The 22,823-nt window shown below is 39.3% G+C and overlaps 1 protein-coding gene across 6 annotated transcripts in view; it reads right to left on the bottom strand.

Moving 5' to 3' along the window:
• Positions 1 to 22,823, bottom strand: part of ATP8A2 (ATPase phospholipid transporting 8A2) — a 317,425-nt gene that overhangs the window by 226,362 nt on the left and 68,240 nt on the right. For all 6 annotated transcript variants that reach the window (XM_021530648.4, XM_085580332.1, XM_085580328.1 and 3 more), the window contains 9 exons: positions 22,694 to 22,738; positions 21,332 to 21,407; positions 14,901 to 15,006; positions 13,474 to 13,556; positions 11,802 to 11,851; positions 9,619 to 9,688; positions 7,855 to 7,939; positions 6,575 to 6,714; positions 3,205 to 3,343 (listed from right to left, as the gene is read on the bottom strand). In XM_021530648.4, the coding sequence (XP_021386323.3) occupies positions 3,205 to 3,343; positions 6,575 to 6,714; positions 7,855 to 7,939; positions 9,619 to 9,688; positions 11,802 to 11,851; positions 13,474 to 13,556; positions 14,901 to 15,006; positions 21,332 to 21,407; positions 22,694 to 22,738 (794 nt within the window). The remainder of the gene's footprint in view (positions 1 to 3,204; positions 3,344 to 6,574; positions 6,715 to 7,854; positions 7,940 to 9,618; positions 9,689 to 11,801; positions 11,852 to 13,473; positions 13,557 to 14,900; positions 15,007 to 21,331; positions 21,408 to 22,693; positions 22,739 to 22,823) is intronic.

The raw sequence follows: 22,823 nt of genomic DNA, 5'->3' as shown, positions 1-22,823 counted from the left end.
CCAGAGTGTTACAGTCAATGGTTCCACACTCACATGAAAACCAGTAATGAGTAGTGTCCCTCAGGCCAGTCCTGAGACTGGTCCTTTGCTATCTACACCAGAGACAGACAGGGATCAAGCACACCCTCAGCAAACCTTGAGAAAACATGAAGCTGAATGGTGCACATAAATAACACTGGAGAAAAGTGATGCCAGACAGAGGAACTTCAATCCACTTGAGGAGTAGGCCTGTGACAATCTAATCAAGTTCCACAGGGCCAAGTGCAAGGTCCTCCACCTGTACTGCAACAGCCATAAATATCCATCAGGACAGACTAGGGGATGAACAGACTAAAAGCAGCCCTACTGAGAAGCACCTAAGTGATGAAAAGTTGAATGACTCCACCTGGAATATCATATCCAGCCCTGCAGCCCCCAGCACAAGATGGACATGAACCTGTTAGAATGAGTACAGAAGAGGGCCACAAAAGCAATCAGAGGGCTGGAAAATCTCTCCTCTGAAAACAGGCTGAGAGTTTGGGTTGTTTAACCGGGAGAAAAGAAGGTGCTGGAGAGACAAGGGGAAATGACAATCAAGACTAAGACTTTTTACCAAGGCCTGTAATGGCAAGTCAAGGGCCAGCCATTTCAAACTTGAAGAGGGTAGGTTTAGACTGGACATAAGGAAGATATTTATTATGATGGGAGCAACAAGACTGGAATGGGTTGCCCAGAGAATTTATGGATGCTCCATCCCTGGAAGTGTTCAAGGTCAGGCTGGATGAAGCTTTGAGCAACCTGATTTATGAAATCAGGGAGAGAGCAGGAGGACTGTATCTTCAAAAGGTTCTTTTCAAACTCAAACACAAACAACTGCAAGGCAGTGCTTGCAGGCAACTATCAATGCAAACACCAGGTAAGGGCATCCAGCTCAACTATAGGGACTGATTCATGGTTCAGGGAGGGACACACTTGAGTTATACTCCAATTCCCAAAAAACAAATATCTTCCTAGGGAAGTTACTGGCTGGAAATACAGCAGTTCTGGTGTTCAGCGAGTGTGCTGAGAACCAGGATGGTGGCAAAAATAAATATATCATGGGTGGTTTTGTCTCACTGAAAGGCAAAGATGAACCAGAGTGAGAAAAAGAATGAAGCTGCAAGAACACAGTTAAGCCTTCTAGAGTTGTTTGCAGGTCATGCTTAAAGATGCTTCTATACCTAGAAGTCCCATTTTCAAGAGCTAGAGTTCAAATGACTGATCAGTATTAAAGCTTATCTTGAACAATCTCCTCACTTGCAGAACTAAAACAAAACATATGCAAATTCTGACAACCAAAGAATTGAGAGGAAGTGGTAAGAACAAAGTACTCCAGCTCCTTGACAGAGCTGCCAAGAGCTGAAATATTCCTCAATACACATGCACCTCCATACAGCAAGCAAGAGTCAATAAGCATAACACAATGAGAAAGTGAAAACACTTTTTTCTCCCCAGATAGCATATTAATACCTGAAACATATAGTGCACACATGGATTAGGTTTTAAGTTGAAGGTTTATTACAGTTTTATTGGGTTACACACAAAAACTGGAAGAGTGCAACTTGAACATGAAGCTAATTAAGTTAGAGTTTTACTACCAAACTGTACCTTAAACTAAGGGATAATTTAGAAGTTTTAAGTCAGATTATTCTTCTTCTCAAGTTGCTATAATAAAAGAAACAACAAACCAACAGTTTCAGAGAAAGCAGGAAGTTAGTCTCCTTCACAGTCTTCAGAATAAGCTCATTTACTGGTGTTCAAGTAGCTGATGTTGCTTAATACATCAACTTATTTCAGGTACTTACATCTAAATGTATAGCTATATTTTTTTAATTAGTCAAAAGATGGTGTTTCCCTTCTGAAGTTATCTACTGCTTGTAAAGAAAGGAAAATCTGCAGATTGTGATTCAAACCAAATAACTAACCTTTAAACAAATTGCCTACCTAGGCCATCCACTGCATTTCTACTACAGCTGTATCAGTTCAGCAAGTTATTCCACCTCTTGGTACTACCTTCAACATACAAAGATATATGAAATTTAATTTGAAGCACACAAAAATTCTAGTCAATCAAGCAGATTGTATCATGAAATTTCACCGAGTCAACCAAAAGAGAAAAAAGTTTAAAAAATCACAAAACAAACCAGACAAAAAAATTTACAAATGCCTAAAACTTTCCTGAAAATAATTTAAGCTCATTTACAGAGCATCATTGATAGAGACTCTTGAATGAGTTTGAGAAAGCAACCTATATTGTTAAAGTTCCTTTTAATCTACACCTGTACATTTAAACAGATTAATCTGCAAATCTAAATGTAGTTGTGGAACCCTAACAGCATATGTTACCTTCTGTTAAAGGAGCTATTTATTCAGTCTTTTTGAGCTCATATTGACTTCAAGACTCCCTAATTATATGAATAATGTGGTCAACTTTACATTTAGAACTGCACACAGACAGGTCTGGGTGTATTTTAGGCTATTCCTGGGAGAACTAAAATTCTCTTTAACTGAACTTACTTAAGTGAGATATCATATCACAAGAGTGCAACTCTGTCTCTTCTCCTCTCTGGTCAGACTTACAAGTGATAGGGAGAAAAACAGATCAAAAAGAACACAAGAGCATCATGGCATCTATTGCCAAAGATGGGACATTTGGGAGGTGTGGCATGACAAGGGGTGTACCTACATCAGGATATGTCCCTTTAGCAAGTCTTTACTGTATACTAATAGATGTGCTGTAAGGGGACAGCAGGGTCAGTTATTTAAGCTTGAATAATCCACCTATGTTGACAGACACGGTTTGGAAGATGCTGTAAACTATACATGCTTTGCATGATCATATTTCCCATTGTATCCCAAACTCAATTCAAAGGCAGTAAGAAAAGGAAAACAAAGCTCTAAAACCATTTCTGAAACATTAGTCTGGTAGAGTTCTCCTGTTACCATCAGAAAGCAGAGTTACATGGGCCCCTTCTGCCTCAAAACAAGAATAATTAAAAAAAAAGAATACAGCCTGACACACATAGTGAAGACTTCACTACAAAATCCCTTCTCCAGTGCTGTGCCCTACTGCCAAGGAACCATTCTATAAACAGCAGGCAATTCTATTTAAAAACACACTGAGCACATTTTGCATGTGACCTGCTACATACCAGACAAACTCAGAGTAACCAGAATGATGGATACCTATATTAAGAGCTGTTTCCTGTTTGTCACCTGTCAGAATCCATATCTTAATTTCTGCCTTTATTAGTGTGGCTATTGTTTCTGGAACACCTGCTTGCAGGCGGTCTTCAATGGCTGTAGCTCCAAGAAGCAGCAAATCCTGGAGGGAAAAGAAAAAAAAAAACAATCCCTCAAAATCTTTTAAGATAAATCTCTGTTTGGAACATACTCAAAGGAATTAAGACAGCATGTTGCATCTCACTGCTAATACTACACTTTGACAAGCAATATACACCACAGTAAATTTCTAGTGTGGCTATTCTACTGCCTCTGCATACAATTCACATTTCAAGAGGTACAGAATGGAACAGTGGTTTTGATCAGAAAGATGGCAACATTTCAAGAATAATTGATTGAAGTTATAGAAGTCAAAAGTTAGCCTATAGATGAACATATATACTAAACATTCACTAATCACCATAGCAACATGATAAGTAGTCAGTTTATATATTTAACCTCACAAAACAAAAATTATTTGGCATCACATAATTTAAACTAATTTCTGCCTTTAAAATGTACATACAGACTGGATACAATTACTCAAAGCAAAAATAATTGCAATTATTTATGGATCTAATAATTACATTTGTGTAATACAAGTGGTATGAACATTAATCAATCCAAGTATCTCTAATCAATATACAGATGTCTGCCAGAAATACATATCTCATACAGAGAATTTAATACTACAGAGTTATCTGTATTTTCAGGCAATTCTAAAACAATTGGTTGAGGAGATTTGGCTACATTACAGTAAAAAAAATACTGGCAAAACAACAGCTAAGATATATACCTTGTCAAAAGATACAGTCTACTCAGATTTTACCTCTAAATGCATTTTAATGATTCCTTTCATATACAAAGATGTTCAACTTAAAACAAATTGAAACAAGTTTAGGTATACTGTATCATTTCAGAAATTGCACAGAAAAAGGTAGCATATTCTGCTCTTTGCAGGGACTAAAATTATTCAACAGAAATAAAGACAAATTAATAGAAGGAATACAAGTTGCTGTTATACAAAGCCTGGGAATGATGAGGCTTCAGTGTGATCTTACCATGGACTTTCTATATAAAAAGTAGGCTTTATAAGAAAAATTAATAAAGGCCAGGAGTGGCAGGACACAGGGTGATGGTTTTAAATTGACAGAGGGTATTTGCATAAAGAAGTGACTTTTTAATGATGAGAGTGGGGAGACACTGGAACAGGTTTGCCCACAGAAGTGGTGGACCCATCTCTGGAAGTGTTCCAGGCTGGATTGAGATTTGAGTATCATGGTCTAGTGAAAGGTGTCCCCATTCATTGTTGGGGGGCAGTGGTAAAAGGATAGGATCTTGAAAGGCCCCTTCCAACACAAACCTTTCCATGACTCCATGGAGAGGGCATTAAAAGCAGCTCCCACTTGTATGAATATAAGCGCACCTGAAGAACAGAAGGGCAAATGGCTATCCACAGTGTGTAAGATGGCATTAGTTACAGGCCTTGACAGAGTTTCATTTTTGCTATGAGACATTCAGCTGGCAAAGGCAGCAGAATTGACTCATGCAAGTCACTAAGCTTTAGTACTCTACAGCCTCTCAATGACACACCAGCTCTGTCAGTGCTAGCAACATTTGAAGGTTACAAACATAATCCAAGTGCACAATTGTAGGCTTTTTTCCTAAAATCACTTGTTAAGAAGTTACACATGGCAGCAAGGGATCAGGATGGCTGGGCTACCTGAGCAGGGGAGCTACCACTGCACCTGCGGAAGCCCTCTGAGCCAGCAGAAGGTTGCAGAAGGAAGTCAGTTCAAGTTTGCCTCCACATCTGCACCTGTACTGTGATTCAGCAATCTCAGCACTCAGACTGAAAAAGTAGCTCTCTTCATCTCATTTGAGCCCTGAGATGAAAAAATCCAGCCTGTAGAAATATATTTTGTGTTACAGCCAAATGCCAGCTTATCTCTAAGGCCTGCTTCTTGGCATAACCAGCAAGCAAACATTAACAGGAAGAAATACAGTCAATACTTCCTAACTCCAATTCTACAACCCACTCACAGGTTCCCTTTTTTCTTAAAAAAGATACTAAATTGTGAAAAGGGCAGGAAGTAGATGACCAAAAATGGCCTAAAGCTTGAGAACACATTTTAATGTACAGCTAAAGTGATGTTCATATTTCACATTGGTGAAAACAGATGAGTATGAGACTACAATGAAAGAAGAAAGCTGAAAGGAGCTACCCAAACCTAGAGAACCAAGGATGAGATAACCACACTGTTACTGACACACAATAAACGCAAAAAAACATTTCAGGCATGACTTGGAAAGGGAAGACCCAATCTTCAGCTCTTACAGAAAGAGTTCCTGAAGCTTTTCTCTTACCCCATGTAAGTTAGCTCCTATCCTAGTCTTGACCTCTTTGTGGATGTCCCACCCCTGGAAGTATTCAAGGCCAGCTTGAATGGAGCTCTAGCAACCTGGTGCAGTGAAATGTGTCCCTGGCCACAGCAGGAGAATTGGAACTCAATGATTTTTACAGTCCCTTCCAAACCAGGCCATTCTATAATTCTACTATTTGCCCCAACTAACTTAAATAAACAACAGTGCTCCAGAGCCTAAGCAGGATTTTAATAGTAATTTTAAAATATATTAAAGTTCAAAACATGTTTTAAAGAAATCACTAAATAAAATTAAATACCTGGGGCAAGAGGGAATAGCATGAACCTGTGCAGGTGAGGAATGCAACTACCAGTACTTCCGAAAGCAGCAGGACCGACAAGGCTCAGAGAAACACTGGCCCCTAGCGTTGACATTTTGACATTTTGTTCACTGATTAGCGTTTCAAAACAGGTTCTCTGATACCTACTTTCCCCTTCTAAAATTAAGAGCTCTGCAATTTGCATGCAGTGCAGGTTTTCATCTTTTTTAGCCCATGCCCCTACAGGTATTGGTGAGCTCTACATTGTGCCTACAACAGCCTTCAAAAACCTTGAAATGTGACTGCTGTATGAAAAGAACACATTTCTTCATACCCTAATACAGGAGAACTTACTGCAACACAACGATTTCCACATATAATCTTTATCAAGTTACAACAATCTTACACAAAAGAGGAAGATAAAAAAAGTGTGAGAAAAGGGGTTTTAAATAAAAATTATTTTTTTATCCATAAATTCATCTCAGATTTACAGATTTAAACTGCAGACTGAACAGGTTACCATCTAAGAACATCCTTCCAGTTTCTCATCTATTAAATTAACAGTTTATTTCATTGTATAAAGCCCAAATTCCACAGGAAAATACACATATAAGGGAATCAGCATCTGATCACCAAGAAAGTATGTTTTACCTTTTCAATGATCTCATAGCACTCCTCCAGCTTCTGAGTTCTGTCTTTCAAAACCATACTGGATTCATTGTAGACATTCAACCACTCTCTGTAAGATTTCTCTGACAGATCAGCATAAGCAATGCACAATGTCCTCAGACCTACAAAACAGAAGACAGCCATTACCCACAGTAGAACTCCATTGAATCAAACATTCATAGGTAATGAATGCTAAATTCTAACCCTCAAGCTGGAACAACAAAAGCTTCTAACACACACTGTTAAAAAATCTCCCAGTACATTTTTTTTAAAGCAGTTGGATTTCCACAAATATAAAGCACAAATCTGGTTCATTTTGGCTACAATGTTGGTGAGATCAAGAAAGTATTGGAAAAAAACTTTTACTAAGTGTGAAAGCAAGCTTGCCCTTCACGTATTTTAAAAACATTGTATTAAAGAACGGGCTCCATACTGTGAATTGTCATATTACTTAGTCAAACATCCTGCACAGGCCGTGCTTCCTTTTAGCAAGACTTTGTTCTTCTTCAGGGTACCAATGTAGCTCACACAAACATGCACAATATGGTGAAGAGGATCCATGAAGTATGAAAACCAGTTTATTAGACTACTGGCAAAAATTAATATAAAGAAGTAATGATTTCCTTTTCTGTCATAAATCAAGTAAAAAGGAGTGTGTGCCATAAAATACAAAAGTTCCAGTACTGAGAACATGGGAGTCTGCAAAAAAAAATTGGTATTTTCATACTTTGGTTCATGGTTTTACTGTAACTCATGTATCCTATGCTATGACAAAAGAGAGAACAATGCTAGCTTCACAGGGAACAGAGGTGTTAAATCAGTCTTACAGACCTTTTAGTCTGTAAGTTTTCCAGTTTTCAGATCACTTTGTTTCAGTTTACCAGGCTTCCCAACACATTCAGGTTGTCACTCTTATTTATAAAGCCAGAGATGCTGGCATCCAACTTCTGCCCTGGCAAAAACATTTCTAACTTCATTGTAATTCAGTTATTCTGGGCACCACAATTCATGCCCTTTCCCTTCATCATGGACACACAGAACACTACCTTTTGCTTCCAAATTCCACTTCCCTACTGAAGTCAGAGAGAAGTTGGACAAAAACCTCCTTAAAGTCAACCTACAGTTGTTAATTTGCTGATAACACACTCCATCTTGAATTAGCTTCACAATCATCTTAGTTGACACCATAGAGCTTAGACAAGGCAGAAAATACTGCAAATAATTTCATGAACTGAATTCTTATGACATGCTGTTTCTCTTACCTTCTGTGGCGAAGTATTCGAGATGGCACAATGTTTGTTCCATATACTGGGAATCTTTTGAAAGCCTCTCAAATATTACATTATCCTATTAAAACCAAATTCATTACAACAGAGTAAGTCTACATATGAAGTAGCCATTTGTGTATTTACAAGCTCAAGAGAAGCAACCTGAATGGACTTGCTAATATCAGAATCAAAACTGTATTTACAATATACTTGGGGTTTAGAGATTGATTTTGAGTAATTAATCTGGACTGCACCCAGTGGCAGAGATACTGCATCCACTAAAAATCATGGGGAGAAAAACACACTCTGCCCTCCTCCCTTCTTTCCATAAAGAGGTCTCCATTACGGGCAGTACAGAACACTTCTCTATGAATTACTAAGCCAATATATTGACTTTCAGACAACACAAATGTCTGATCTTATTCATTGTATATATAGCAGTCCTGTGCAGTAGAGTTTCCTGCAATCCTTTCCAGAAAAGATTTCTACTGATGTTAAAAAATAGGTAGAAACACTGATCATTCTACCACAACATTCTCTCAGAAACAACCTTCTTCCTGCAGCAGCTTTCTTTATCAGTAAATCAAAGGACAATTGAAAAGGCTCCATTAACAGCTGAAATCAAAATATAGCATCAGCTACATATCTAGAGTCTCTGGGTTTTATTTATAACTACCAGAACAAGTTTTACAAACACATGTAATACAGAAATCCTACTCAGACATCTGCTTTTAAACTAAGTGGACATCTACATCTAGAGCTGATAAGAGACAGCCATAAAAACCGAATTATTATGGAAGCAACAGGACAGAGGATGGCTACCAGAATGTGGAAGAGTTAATGCAGAATAGTCAGCTAACTTACAGTTCACATGAGTGCAGATGCAGCACATTAGTACCTAGGTCTGTTCACACAGAAAACAGCAAGAATTTGTACCACAAACTCTCCTGTTTTCCATCCCTTTAAGTGCCACACTGCAAAGAATGGTGTGAACTCAGGCATGGCATGAGCAAACAATTTTCAAGTCTGTGTGGTCCTATTAGGCATAGGACTGTGAACTACCACACAATGGCAGCAGGCTTCATTCACTTCTAACACACCAGAATGAAGCCAGCACATCTTTATCAAATCCATTTACCTCAGGGGAGGTAAATGGAAGCAACAGAGCAGTGAACACTGACATATATGTCATGACAGATTCAAGCAAACCAGATCCTCACAGAGGTCAGAAAGAGTTTTTCCCTGTTGCAAAAAGCCAGCTTCATAGTTTCCCACTGAAATTAGAACCACTCTCTGGCTGTGGACAATGCTAGTTTTGGAACCTTTGTACTGTGCTAAGTTATTGCTCTTGTCAGTGAAGACAGAAGCACAACATGGTGCAAGTCATGATGACAAATAACAGCAGGTGCAGAGATGCAAGAAAGCCAGATCAAGAGCCAAGCACTTGAGAAGAAATTTCAGTGTTATAAATTCAGCATTTATTCTAGCTCCTGAACTTCTGCACAGCTGGGTGAAGCCCTGGTTTTGCAGTAAGGGTACTGCTCCCATTAGTTTCAGGATTTCAACTGGGCAGTAGAAAGCCTAGCAGTCTTCCAGCCTGCAAAAGGAGTCAGAGCAGGAATGACAGCTCTCTTAAATCACTTGACCCTAAATAGAAAGCCAACAGGTATTATGTATGAGACATGAAATGTCAGTATCAGCCACAGCTGTTGAAACAATAACTGGCAGTGTTCTCCATTAGGCAGCATAATTACTTACAGCCCCTTTGCAGTAGAGACGTAGCTGTCCTGCCGGAGTTCGAACAATCACTGACATTCGCTTCCTGTTGCTATTGAAATAAAAATATTTGCTTTCATTAGTCAAAGTGGTGAAGAGTAATTCCTGTTCTAGCCAGTGAATTTTCTCAGATGTGTTTTGTGCATCTGAGATTAAATGAGATATAGCAGCAGTAACTTAAGATCCCACAACCCTTGACCACAAGGAGATATATTAAATTGCCCATTTCCAGCTTCAGCCCTATTTCTCACATTGGCAAGTATTCCAGACTTACACCCATATGCAAGCAAGAATTTGAAAAAAGAGCAAGGTAGTAAAAAATCATCTTGAAAGAAGGGGAGTCACATTTATTTGCATTATTCTGTATCAGTTTTTCCTTATTCTTCAAGCAAAATTGCTTTGGGGACTCTAGAAATGGAATTGTTAGGGCTGATTATATCTTTAGTATAGGCATAACAGCCATTGAAACAACCATCCACTTAAAAGAGCAGTTATTTAACTTACTAACTTAAAAGAGAGCAAAAACATAGGAAGTAATCATGGTATAGATCAGTTCCTGGCCTCTATCAATTCTTTATATTGATCTAATCAGACCCACAAAGTTGGAACTAAGAAGAAGGAAGTCAGACCCCCTGAGCAAGGACAGGATATTTAAGTTTGGCATATGTCTTTAAAAAAATTGCAGATAGTAGCATAGTGTACATTTAACAAAGGAAGGCAGGCAAGGATAATTTTTTTTAAGAAATTTTGATGTTTTACTTATTAATCTCTCCTTCAAAAGAGCCACTGGAAAAAACCCACAGCTTACAAGAGGCAAAAGCAAACAAATCAAATCTAATCAAGGGAGCCCTAAGAATGTGTGGTTACATGTAAATCTTGCCTTAGCAAAAGGACCAACCTGGAAGCATCCTCCTTACTCATTATGTTTTTGCCAACATGTACAACCACAGTGTAGAGCAATCTTCTTTCTCCTCTTTGAGGTTGCTTTGAGAAATGTAGTCACTTTTCAGAGCTCAAGAACCATGTTTACTATAGTAAGCTCTTGGCACATATCATCAAACAAACAAATCCTTTCTGAGGCTTTCTGAAGAGGGGTTGGAAGGACAGCAGTTACCTGTGCCCAAAATTTCTGCAACATCCTAATGATATTGGGAAACTTCTGTGTGCTTTTAGAAAGCTAATTACAGAGCTCCTTCAGTGGTTAGGAGAGAAGGTGCTACACAGAGGAGAACTAAGACAGAGTTTTTTCTGCTGCATGCAAGCTGTGGCTACTCCTGCCTACAGACATCAAGGTGCTGGTCAGCTTATCACAAATCCTCAAAGACTTTTACAGTGTCTTTTCAGATACTTGCCCCATGTAGCATAAGTAGCTATATTCTAACTGGAAAGAGGGAAGTACTCAGGAATAATCTTCAAAGCAAGTCAGGACCCAAAAAAAGACACCTACCCAAATCATCCCTATCTTTAGTTTTACATAGTCCTTTAGAGCACGACCAGTGAACTCAAAGACAGCAGAGAGCAAGAATTCAAGGTTTTAATCCTCAGCAAGAGCAGAAAATAAGGGACAACAGAAAAAAAGGAATGCTGACTAGCACCATCCAAATGGACATAATTTTATCAACTAACAAAGAGAAAGCCCACTGTTATTTCCAGTCATTTAGAGGCCTGATTCATCAAAACTTCTTGCTACCCAAGCAATGCCCATCCTAATGAGTCTGACAAATTAGGAGTGCTTGCAATGTTTATATTTTCACAGCTGGTATTGTTCTTAAGAAGAAGCACTTCCAGGTACAGTTTCTATCTACTCAACAAGTAGTTTGCAGAAGCACTGTAGAAGTGCAATCTCAAAGTATGTTCTTGAAGTAGACAAGGGACAAATCAAGATTTCTATGAGTCACAGCAAAATGCTTCCAGGTCAGCAACTTCTCAATAAATGAAGAGAGCTGCAGTGGCAGGAAAAAGTTTAATGATGCCATGCCAATCAACAGCCACCAGTTCATAACTAATTCATAGTATATCAGAAATAAGATTAAAGGGTAGGACAAAAAATTAAGGAAGTTCTGCTTTCCTACTGTATCAGCCAAAACATTTTATTCTAAATAATATCTTTTTATAAGAAGAATTTTCTTATTACCCTGAATTTCACATATTAGAGGAAAACTTACCTGGAAAACTCCAGCACATTAAGAATTTCAAAGGTTTTCTCTTTCCCCAGCTAAAAAAGAAAACAAAAGAAAGAGTGTACTATTATGAGTAGATTATATTCTTACATGTGCAAACACATGAGCTGAGCTCAGGTGCCTTTGTCACTTATCCCAGTGTAAATAAATGTGGCAATGGCTCCCTCCGCTGGTTAAAGGATGCAGAGCCCTATTTAATGAACAATTCAACATCCTCTATTGTAGCATCTTTCATTCACTACTGCTACACCATTACAAGGAGTTAATACCCTTTTTGATTAAACATGCTCTGAAAGCTAAGCATATTTGGTTCTCAACAGCCATCAAATAAAAAACATGTTACAGGCTGTAGGCATTCTTCTAAGTTAAAATAAGCATTCCCCCCAGGTTTAGTATTACAATAACCTTTGACTGACCTCCATTCGTACTTCTTTTATTTGAATTCACAAAAATATTAATTCTATTTTTCGTGGCCAATAAAATATTAACTGAGGAGAAATTCCTGTTGTCACCAGCAACTCTCTGCTGGGGCTGAGCAAGAACAACCTGAAGCAGGACAAAGATTTTAAAACACCTGCCATTCCTGCTGTATAATGCACAGAAGGAGCAGTAGGAGTTACCAGAGTCATAGGACTCCAGTGCTATTTGCAGCATGCAGTTAAAGAAAGTGCAGCAGTAAAATCTAATTGTGGTAAAGATATGTCCTAGGCACATATCAATTCAGCAACATCCCCAAGATTAAAAAGCACTTCCAAACCATTTTCTACATGCTGTCACTGATGTAGGCAGTCAAGAGAGACAGGAATCTCTGGGAATGACAGTTTTTATTCCTGGCTATAGATTAACAATGCCCCCAGCTTTGCATTATGAGTATACAACTAGGCCAGGTAGGCTTGGCTGTTCCTGCAGAGCAGAGAAGCATTTAGATGGCTCTAGATGACATTGCTCATCCTCAGTTCTTCCCCTTCACCTAAGAAGCAGTTTGAGAATTTGCAAAAAGTTTATGACAAGTCCAAGAAGATATGTTTCAAGTGCTTAGCTTCACAGTGTACCAAGAAGTTTGAAAGAGAAGATACCTGAGAGGAAGGACAAAAAATATTCATTATTCTTAATAAGCACCCTACTAGCTGTACCTGTGTAAATCTGGAGCCTCTTTAGCTTAGACTGCTACCTGAGTCTGAATGTCGCCCCATGAGTCTGGGGCTGCCTGTGTCAACTGTAATACAGTAAGTACATACCCCTGTATACACAGCCTGTCAGACAGATACATCTTCTACTGAAGATCTTACTCAGAAGAAAAAAAATGAAACATTTAGAAGAACAGCAACCATTAAGTATAACAGGCAGAAAACATCCCAGACACATGAATTTCCTTCTAATGCGAGTGCTCCCATCTGTGCTTGCTGGACAAAGGAAATATTTTACAGGCACAAATGTAATTACCCATGTAAGTTTGCAGCTTCCTATCACTCATGCCACATAGACAGGCAAAGGACTTGGCATCTTCAAATATATTAAGACAGCTTTTCTCAGTGTACATAAGCTCCTTGCATCTGTAGCATCCTAAAGGCCCTGGAGAAGGGCCTTCACAGTGACCAGAGAGGACATCTGCATGCTCTGCAAGAGCTTGGCAGCCTGTGCCACCCACACCACTTACCGCATCGATGATAACAGAGTGGGGAGTCCGTCCTGTGAAGACATAACCAAGTTTCTTTGCTCCTTTCACTAATGCTCCTTCATCTGCCGAAACGAAAACAAAAACAAACCAAATTAAAAAAAAAAAAAAAAAAAAGAAGCTTGAATTTAACCTGGTATGTTAGAGGCCTCCAAAACCCATACTTCAATATGGTAGATTGCCAAAACAGAAACTCTTTCCTGTGCACTCCCATCCATAGCTATATTAGAGTAGTTCTGCACACCCTTCCACAAGAACATTCAAGATTTTAGTCCTACAAAGGCCGTGCAATATCAACTACACAAACCTAGTACTTAATCTGTATAAGATATCCTGTAACTACTGAAGCATTGAACTCTATTCTTGTGGAGGTGCCATACTTTTCCACATGAAAAAGGGGAAATACTTGTTCTGAAAGCAAGAACAAAGCTCCGTTATGTTCAATTCCTACAGTATGTGTTTGATCCATTTTCTGCTGGGAAGGCACTAAGTTCAGGCACTATAGAAATACAATATTGTTTTCTGGAGACTCAACTGGGCAGTGTTATTAAGAGCTCAAATAACACAGCTGCAATCAGAGCCAACACCTGTGCCTCCCGTAGATAATTACAGAGCCTCCTTAAGGAGCAAGCATCATTAAGCAAAACCATCACATAGGTGGACTTAGTGCCTAATTCAAGCAACCCTCATGTCTCTACAGTTCCCTTAGTCTCCTCATGGTACATCACGCTGACCAGAGCTTCCTTATATGAGCTCTTTATCCTACTTTTCAGACACCCTATTAAGACATAAATAAGAAATGAGGCTGCTTCATCACTCAATACGCAACTGCAGCAATTCTAGAAATATATTCACTAACAGAGATAAATTTAATGGAGAGCAACATTCCCCAATCTGGCCCCACCTAGCTCTGTCTGTGCTAACTGAAAAGAGTAAAAAAATGGGTTTAGAGCAGGCCTGAATACTGCCAAGATTCTGAAAGTTTTGGTTGCACTGTGTCACGTATCAGCACTTGATAGTTTTCTATCTTACTCTAAGCAGATACTAGATCAAGACAGTTTGTAGACAGGCAATAACGTAACTGCTCATGCAGAAACAAATCATTGCTTCCTACACACTCAAAATCTTTTATTTTCACCCCTGCAGAAAGAGTACACAGTCTCATGAGTGAAGAAGGGATCCTAAGCCCAGCCTATCTCTAAAGAAACATCATGGACTATGGTTGTTTTGCAGGAAGCATTCAAAACCACTGTGTACTGGTTATAGAAGATGCCAGATCTACTGCTAGCACGGTAGGGGACATTCTGCTTTCAAAACAAATTACCTAGAAGTTTATGGACCTTCCTTCCATCTACCTCCACTCCTTCAACTCATTCCCTTCCCTCCCAAAAAAGAAAGCAACAACAAACCTGGAGAGGAGGCCTGGTAGATTATTGTATTTCCTTGTCTCTCAGGAACAACAGTATGACACACGGCCAGCAGTGTGAGGAACTCCTGTATATGTACAGCTGTGGGCTAGACAGGACACCAGGAGAGTGAGGTTTAGCACTGCACAGAGACTGAGGAACCTGCTCACTAAACTGAGATGATCTCTTAGGTACCACAGGGAAAAACAAACAAACAAACAAACATATTCTGTTCTCTATTTATAGCAGTTGTTTTGACCTCAGGACATCAAGACAGAACAGTTTAGGGCCAGCACTGATGAACTAGAGAACTATTGATAAGGACCTCATTCAAGTTGCAGAGAGCTGAGAAGGCTGAGCATTCCCTCACCCCCCAGCCATAAAAGCATTACTTCTTTAGCACAACAAGCTTCATATAGGCAAAGACACCTGCTACAATATGATGGAAATCTAGCAACAGGAAATATTACTAATGGCAGCTTCCAACAGATTGACAGCAGCCTCACCAGAAATAAACTTGCTGCAACTTCACCCTTAGTGATGAACATCCAGAGCTAAGAGCAGCTGAACAGCCAGTAGAAAGAAACATCATATGTCCTTCCAAAGGAATACAGCACCCAGTCAAGCATAAAATTAATCTATGGTCTCTACATTTAGCATAAAGAGAACATGCAACATAAACCACTGTTCCAAAGTGCTTAAACAGACACTAGGTCTGCAACTCAGCAAAGTCAGCACTTAAATCACAGGCCTCTGATCAGCCAACTGTGGCAACTGCAACCTTTAGCGATGTGAAATTAAGTCCCTCATCCCATTCTTCCCTCCTTTCCATCCCTGCCTCTGGCACAGGATTTATAGCCTCACAGCAGCCAGAAATAGCATAGCAGCCATTTGCTCAGTGACTCAGACATGAACTATCTTTGCAGAAAGCCCTACTTGACTTTGCAAACTCTCAAAGAATTAATGCATATAAAATTATCATCTAGGTTCCAAATCTTTCATTAGCACAGCATATGCATTGACAATATGCAGGTTTAACTAGTAGAATGAAAGCCACAAAACCATGTCAGCTGGCAAACACTGTGGCAATGTGTGTAAAGAATGTAAGCATATCTGAAAGTAACATAATAAAAAGACTGAAAATCCAAGCTGTATATTCTTAGCCCTATATTCAAAATACTTAATGTACCTTGTCATGAATATTTTCAAAGTAACTGTTTCACATAGGAACTTTACCTTTGCATACTGAAACTTCCAAATTGTATGGTCACATGCCACTAAAATAACAAGAGTTGTTGCTTTCGATATGCTGGGGTGCAGAGGCTGTGCTGAGGAAATCAAACATATTTATACACTACTGTCTGAATAAGTCCACAGCAAATTACAGTCAAGAGGTAATTGCTGTTCCATCATTTCCAGACAAAGTAATGAAAGTTTTATCTCCATGTCAAAAGGCACAGCCTGCCAGATTCTCATTTCATCATCTGTTGCTGAAGACCTTTGATGTCAGCCTTACACTTTTATCACCTAGCCCCTTAACAAGCTTTCACAGTATGTGTTCTATCAGCTGGAAACAACCTGTCTCCAGTAGTGACATGGATTTTAATCCTTCCTAAGTATGTATTTATGTTTTCAAGCCAGCAAAATAATTTGCTGCTGTCATGGTATTTTCACAGCTCACAATGTATTACAGGGCAATCTTCCAATTCTGTTAAAACAGATCACCAGAGGCCCAGCTTATCACAACAGCTCCTCCACACAGCTGTCATTTGTTTCCTTTCTGTACTGTTCCAGCACTGACAATATTTGTTGCACAGACATGAATCAGGATAGAGCATTCAAATACCTGATTTGGACCTGTGAACAGAAAAATCTGTTAATGGCTTCTGTGGCAACATATCCTTTCCAATATGCTGAGGTGAATCCCAGCACAGGACAGAAGCCCCACAGCTTAACCAATTCAGCTTTATTACTTATTTTCCTCTATCAAGTCTTTGACAGTATTTTTACTGATGGTCTCTGTGAGATGTTTCTTTCCTGTTCATGTGTTAAGGTCAGCCCTATTTCTTCCTGCCTCACTTTTTATTTCTCCATTTATCTGTAGTTGGAGCAAAGTTTGCATATTTTAATACCTTATTCATCAGTCCACAGGTAGTTCTCATTTAAAGAGAACTTCTAGTGTGGCAACAACTCTGGGCGAAAGCAATTGCTTCTTCCCTTTTTTTCACCCCAAAAATCCATGAAAAAAACTGGTGTACAAACATCTACACAAGAAATACACTCCACTGGATGAATTTTGTTTGCTGTCCCTATCATCTGAAAGCCACACACACATTGCAATGGTCTCCTGCTTCTGGAAAGATTCTGGATTGTTATCTACAAAGCACTATCCTCAGTGAAAGCAAAGTTTAGCTATCTGGTAGGCACAGCACTATCCATTATCAAGAAAACCACTGGGCAGAAACCAGGTTTTCATCCCTTCATGGTTCCTGTATTTAGAGGAACAAAACACCGAGACAAGCCTCAGCCTTTTGGGGAGCAAACTGTCCTGTGCAGAGCTTCATATCTGCACATGTCACATATGTCCTTACCTGGACTCGTCGCTCAGAAGACAATGTTTCTCAACTGTTAAGAGTCTGATAAAACTACAAGGAATTTTCATGTGAAGTTAAAGATATCTTTTCATCTTTCCTTTAGTTGTAGCAGTATCAGATCAGTGCCTTCATTCACAGTATTTTCAGGTAAGCAGGACTGCTAGTTTTTTGTGCAAATGGCCTAGAAATAGCCGGTGGAATACTAAAGCACGGTCTAACAACCTGAACTTACTACTTGGCATGTAAGTGGCACATTCTGCCAAAGAAAACAGTGAAAATGCTTATGTACTTAATAACCAAGGAGAATTACGACTCAACATCTTAAAAACATATGAACTTCCTACCATTTAATTTAGTTCACTAAATTATGTGGAGAACAGTGTGAGGATCCAGCCATGCTGAGCACATCCAGAACAATGACGCTGGCAGGACTGGAGGAGACCAAGATACTTCAGGCACAGATTGAGAGAAGATGTTAGCCAGCTTTCAAAAGAGTTAAATGCAAGTGTATCTTGCCCAAAACCAACAGGGTATGACCTATAATTAAAGATACTGCCTTGTAATTGAACCAAAGTACTGACATCCCACGCACAATAAGAACAAAAGCAGATAAGAGAAAAATATATCTCACCAAGCTCTAACAATGTAATTGTGAGCTATAAAATTATGTGTTTGGACAGTTTTCCAGCAATCTGAACTAAAGCCTCCCATAGAATTTCATCACCTGAATGTTGTTTTCCCCTACTGTATTTCAAATCCCAGTTTTTCATCCCAGTTAGCCATGATAAATTTTTCAGGTTCTGCTTTCCTATGGAATTAAGAATCAGCTGATGATAGCTGTCATTTCAACAAAGCTTGATGGGATAATAGCCTCAGTTCCCACACACTACACAAGAATAATCAGATGTGCTGGTGAGGTCTAAACAAACACTTTGTGTGGTAAAGGCTCAGTGTGAGCACAACAGTTGTCTGTTCTGCCTGGCCAGCTGCTAAAGTACTCATCACACATACTCACTGAACCAATTCATGCATCTCCAGCTATACCATGTTTGCTGCTTCTATGCCAAGAGATAATTTGGGGGCCACAGGAGAAAGTTCAAATGCAAATTGAAATTGGCAGATGAAGTTCAGAGAGAATCCTGGGAGATACAGAAGTGTAGGATGAGAACCCAGTCTGTTAGCTCCTTCTTGACCTCCTCCCCTGCTCTTCTATCATCAGTGTAAAACATAACCCCACATCAAACAGGCTTGCATCTCTGTGCTGAGCTCATTCACAGGACATATGCATCTAGCAAGCACCAAGATAAAGACCATCGAGCATATTCACCAAACATTGCTTCCAGTCTTAGGAAGAAATAGATCTTTCCTTATTAGACTAAGAGTTGATGCCATTTTCTCTACAGAAACAAGACAGCATCATAGACTTGGTACAGCTGCACAGTTCATCCAACAGAAGACAGTACAAAAAAAAAGCACAGGCAGACAAAGCTAGGTGCTTTTTCCCACATTAAAATACCAGAACAGCCAAGAGAAACCTCCACATGTTTAAGACAAGTTATTTTTCCCTGGAACAATTCCTACAGGGCAATAATTCTTTAACTGCTGCTCAAAAATGGACTTGGCTATCAGTCAGCCCTTACACACCAGTGGCCCAGAAGAGCTATGAAATTTAGAGGTGATGCAGGATGCTAGAAATCTTCCTAGCAGATGGAAGACAGTCTCATGAGTACAAGTACATATTTTTTTATTTTCAACCTGGAAAGAAAATTACTTGGCACTGAGACAGTTCTAAACGAACACTTGTGACTGAACTGAAAAAAAAAAAAAATCTTCAAGACCAGAGCAATGAACACTTAACGAGAGCATGTAAGAGATCACACTTATACCTTCAGCTGCAGAATGGCAAATGTTTAGAGGGAATTAATTGTCCAAGTACAGCACCACCTAACTTCACTAGGTAGCTTATGCTAGAACACTTCAGTTTTTCACCACAGCTCACTAAATGAGTAGAAATTGACAGACATCTGCAAATGGCATCTGTAGCTGTCAGCAGCTACACATTTTTAGATAGAAAGTAGTAGTTTATGCACCTCAGCAGCTGACCTAATGCAAAAAAGCCAGAAAGACCCTCCCCTCTACCACTATGCTGGAATTCAGTCCTCCTCTCACCCACAGCCTGAAAAATACATCCAAACATGCTCAACAAACTGTCATAAGCAGTCCTTGCATTCTCTTGTCTTATGCTAAATCACCACTTACCAGAGGGTGGCACCCATTCCTCCAGTCAGGCTCTGAAAAGTATCTTTGGTCAGTAATTTCCCCACTCATTCTCGAGGGCTGAGTTCACACAGCATGCTCTGCCCAACATACAGCTGCACAATGACATCAATATTTGTCTAAGTGACCAGCAAAAAGGAAACTGGAAAAGGGTTCAGCGTAGAAGACTTCTGAGCTGTCTAGACTAAATGACACTTAAGGAAGCTACCAAAATCCCTTATTTGCCTGCTACAACAGCATATATTTCTTCTATCCCCCAAAGCAGAAACTACCCAGAAAAGATCAAATAATAAGGTAGCCCTAAAATAAGGGGCCACCTCAAGGCTAGGTGAGAAATTCCATCTCACAGCTCATTTGAGATACATCCCTTCTGCTAGTCTACTAAAATAAACCAAAGCTTTTTTCTCTATGCATACCTAAAGCAACAGCAGCCAGAAAGAGCTCACTTTTTACCAGCAGTTTACACCTAAACCAAAATGAATACCTGGAGTCAGCAAGTGCCATAAGCCATAACTGTATCTATAAAATAAATGAACAAATATGACACAAGAACAGAACATGCGCAAATCTTGGCTGCAAGTCATGTCCAGTAGGAAATCTTTCCAGAGTACATGAGTACAAAAGCCACATAGGAAACCAGGGCACTGTCCAGAGTGGGTCACCTTGCTGGAGATTAGAGTCCAGCAGCCACCTTTAGGCTCCATCATCCTGCAGAATACATAGTGCCACACAAAGTAATTACTCCCCTACAGCATTCACACCATTCTGCAGTTCTTAAGTACTGCACAGCAGAATAGAAAGCAAAGCTTTCCTGCACACAAACTGTATATCGCAAGTATATTTTAAATGCTCATACTAAACTTAACCAGCCCAGTTACAAAGCTATACTGTTGAAGGAGAGCAATCAGCTGATTGCATTTGTTCTTGCCATACTGTGAGACAGCCTGCAGAGAAGAAGAGTCATGCTTTTTGGCAGGTGAATTAATTGTCTGGACACCAGACACTTCATACCCACATGATTTCCAAATAAACAATGAACTGACACTGTAAAGAATAGGTCCCTTTAGGACTCAACAGCTAGGCTAAGGCTCATGCCAAGCTTGAATTTGCAATTAATTCCCATCTCTCACATCCTCTACATAACTAGAATTCCAAACCCTTGTAATACTTAAGGCTCATTCCAGGACCACCTTGTAATGCTACAGATTACAGTTTACAATGGTACAGATGCTCAACATTCCAAGTAGTTTTTATTTTAAGGAATTTGAATTTTTATTTTAACTTGTTACAAAGTATTATCTTACATGTACAACAGAATATATGAAGTTGCCTTAGAGGTAGCTAGAATCCATATCAATGCCATTGCTTCTTTAATTCAATTGTAAGACAAGTGGGCAGAAAGGCGTTGGAGGGAGCTATTTTGATTCCAATTTACCCCCTCTGTGCTTGCATGACACACTCACAGAGCAGACTTAATCACATAAATAGATTTGTTCAGCATTCAATTCCAGACAAGCCTAGAATAGGGCATTTAAAAGCGTGATATTCAAAGAGCAGACTTACATGATCATTTTCAATGTTTTGCAGCAGTCTTGGGTCATCAAATTCACACGATTCACTGGTGGAAGGAGGTAGCTGGCTGCAGAGCAAAACAAGCATATTCAAACAAGTGACAACATTGCTTTTTAAATTTGCTTCCCAAGAAACTAGATGAAGTACTAAGATTGGCAAAGTAAGACTCCAGTGTCCTTGAAAGCATTGTGAAAAGATCATATGAGTAATGCAGCAAGTGCTGAAAATGAACACTAGCAAGAAACCCAAAATGGTTATCATTTACAGTGTATTTCAGAAGACTCAAGTGTCAATGCAGCTCCTGGGACAGATGTAGCAACAGCAATTTTTAAGCATATTTAATATAAATGCACTTCAGGGTGGCTTGCTCATAAAATAGATCAATGTTCAATATCCCTAAGTTCCCTCCCTAGTCAGAGCATTCTGCTTAAAGCTGACCCCTGGAGGATTTTAAGTTTGAGTACTCCAAGTAAGTACCTAGAAAAAACTTCACAGAACTGAATAGAAAAGAAAGGTACAAGGAAAGAAAACACAGCAATGAAAGAAACAGCAATATATTGGAAGAAAAGAGGGATCCTAGAAATTACCTCTCAGTGGAAAAAACATTTTATCACCTCCCTAAAACATGATCATAAAAATGAGCTGGACCAGTGGAGAAGCCCAGCTTAGCTCATCACCAAGCGCTTTTCTAACAGCATTCAGCCTTGACTTGTTTCTTGGGTGGGAATTCACTTCTTCCCTGCATTTGCCATTCAAATCCATGTCAGCCCTGCCTGGCTCTTCTCCTCCTTCCCAATAATTTCAACATGTTTCACTGATACCTTGTAACTTCACTAGTTTCTGTGGAATGGGACAGATCCATAATCTCGATTCATTAAAGTTCCCAAAAAAAACAAGAAAGATTCTCTGGACATGACAGGCCTACATATCAAACTCTCTCCCAGTTTAATTACTGAAACATAGCATTTTAATAAAGAAGTCCCTTTTCTTCTCATTCTCTTCAGGCCTGAACTCAGTGATCACAAAGAGCAACATTCAGCCTCTAGCTAGGGGTAAGGTTCCTGCAAAGAAAGTTAATTTTAGCTTTTAACTTGACTGTCTGCAATTATAAATAAGCAGTGCATTAGCATCCCAGCCACTGCCTATTCCTCACCCCCCTCACATATGAAGTCTCTATGCAGAAGAGTAGATCCATCACCACCCACCAGCTCTGCATTAGGCTCCCACTGGAAGACCATTTTACTCAAACGCATTCCTCCCTTGGGCTTCTTCCACTCCCAAATTGGAAAGCAGTCTTTATATAGACTGTACCCACTCTGCTATACAGAACATAAACATCTTGAATCTATTTACCTGAAGTCTTCTGATGAACGTTCTCTTTCTAACTCAGGAAAGTGACTGAGGAGCAGAAAAAGGAAAAAGAACATTTATTCCACTTTAGTAACAAAAAAAAAAAAAAATAGGTGGAAGGCGAAGATCAATG

This window comes from Lonchura striata, chromosome 1, assembly GCF_050655825.1.
Source record: "Lonchura striata isolate lonStrDom1 chromosome 1, ASM5065582v1, whole genome shotgun sequence".
Taxonomy (NCBI): Eukaryota; Metazoa; Chordata; class Aves; order Passeriformes; family Estrildidae; genus Lonchura; species Lonchura striata.
Note: the sequence above shows the minus strand (reverse complement) of the source record. Positions and strands in the feature narration are given on the sequence as shown.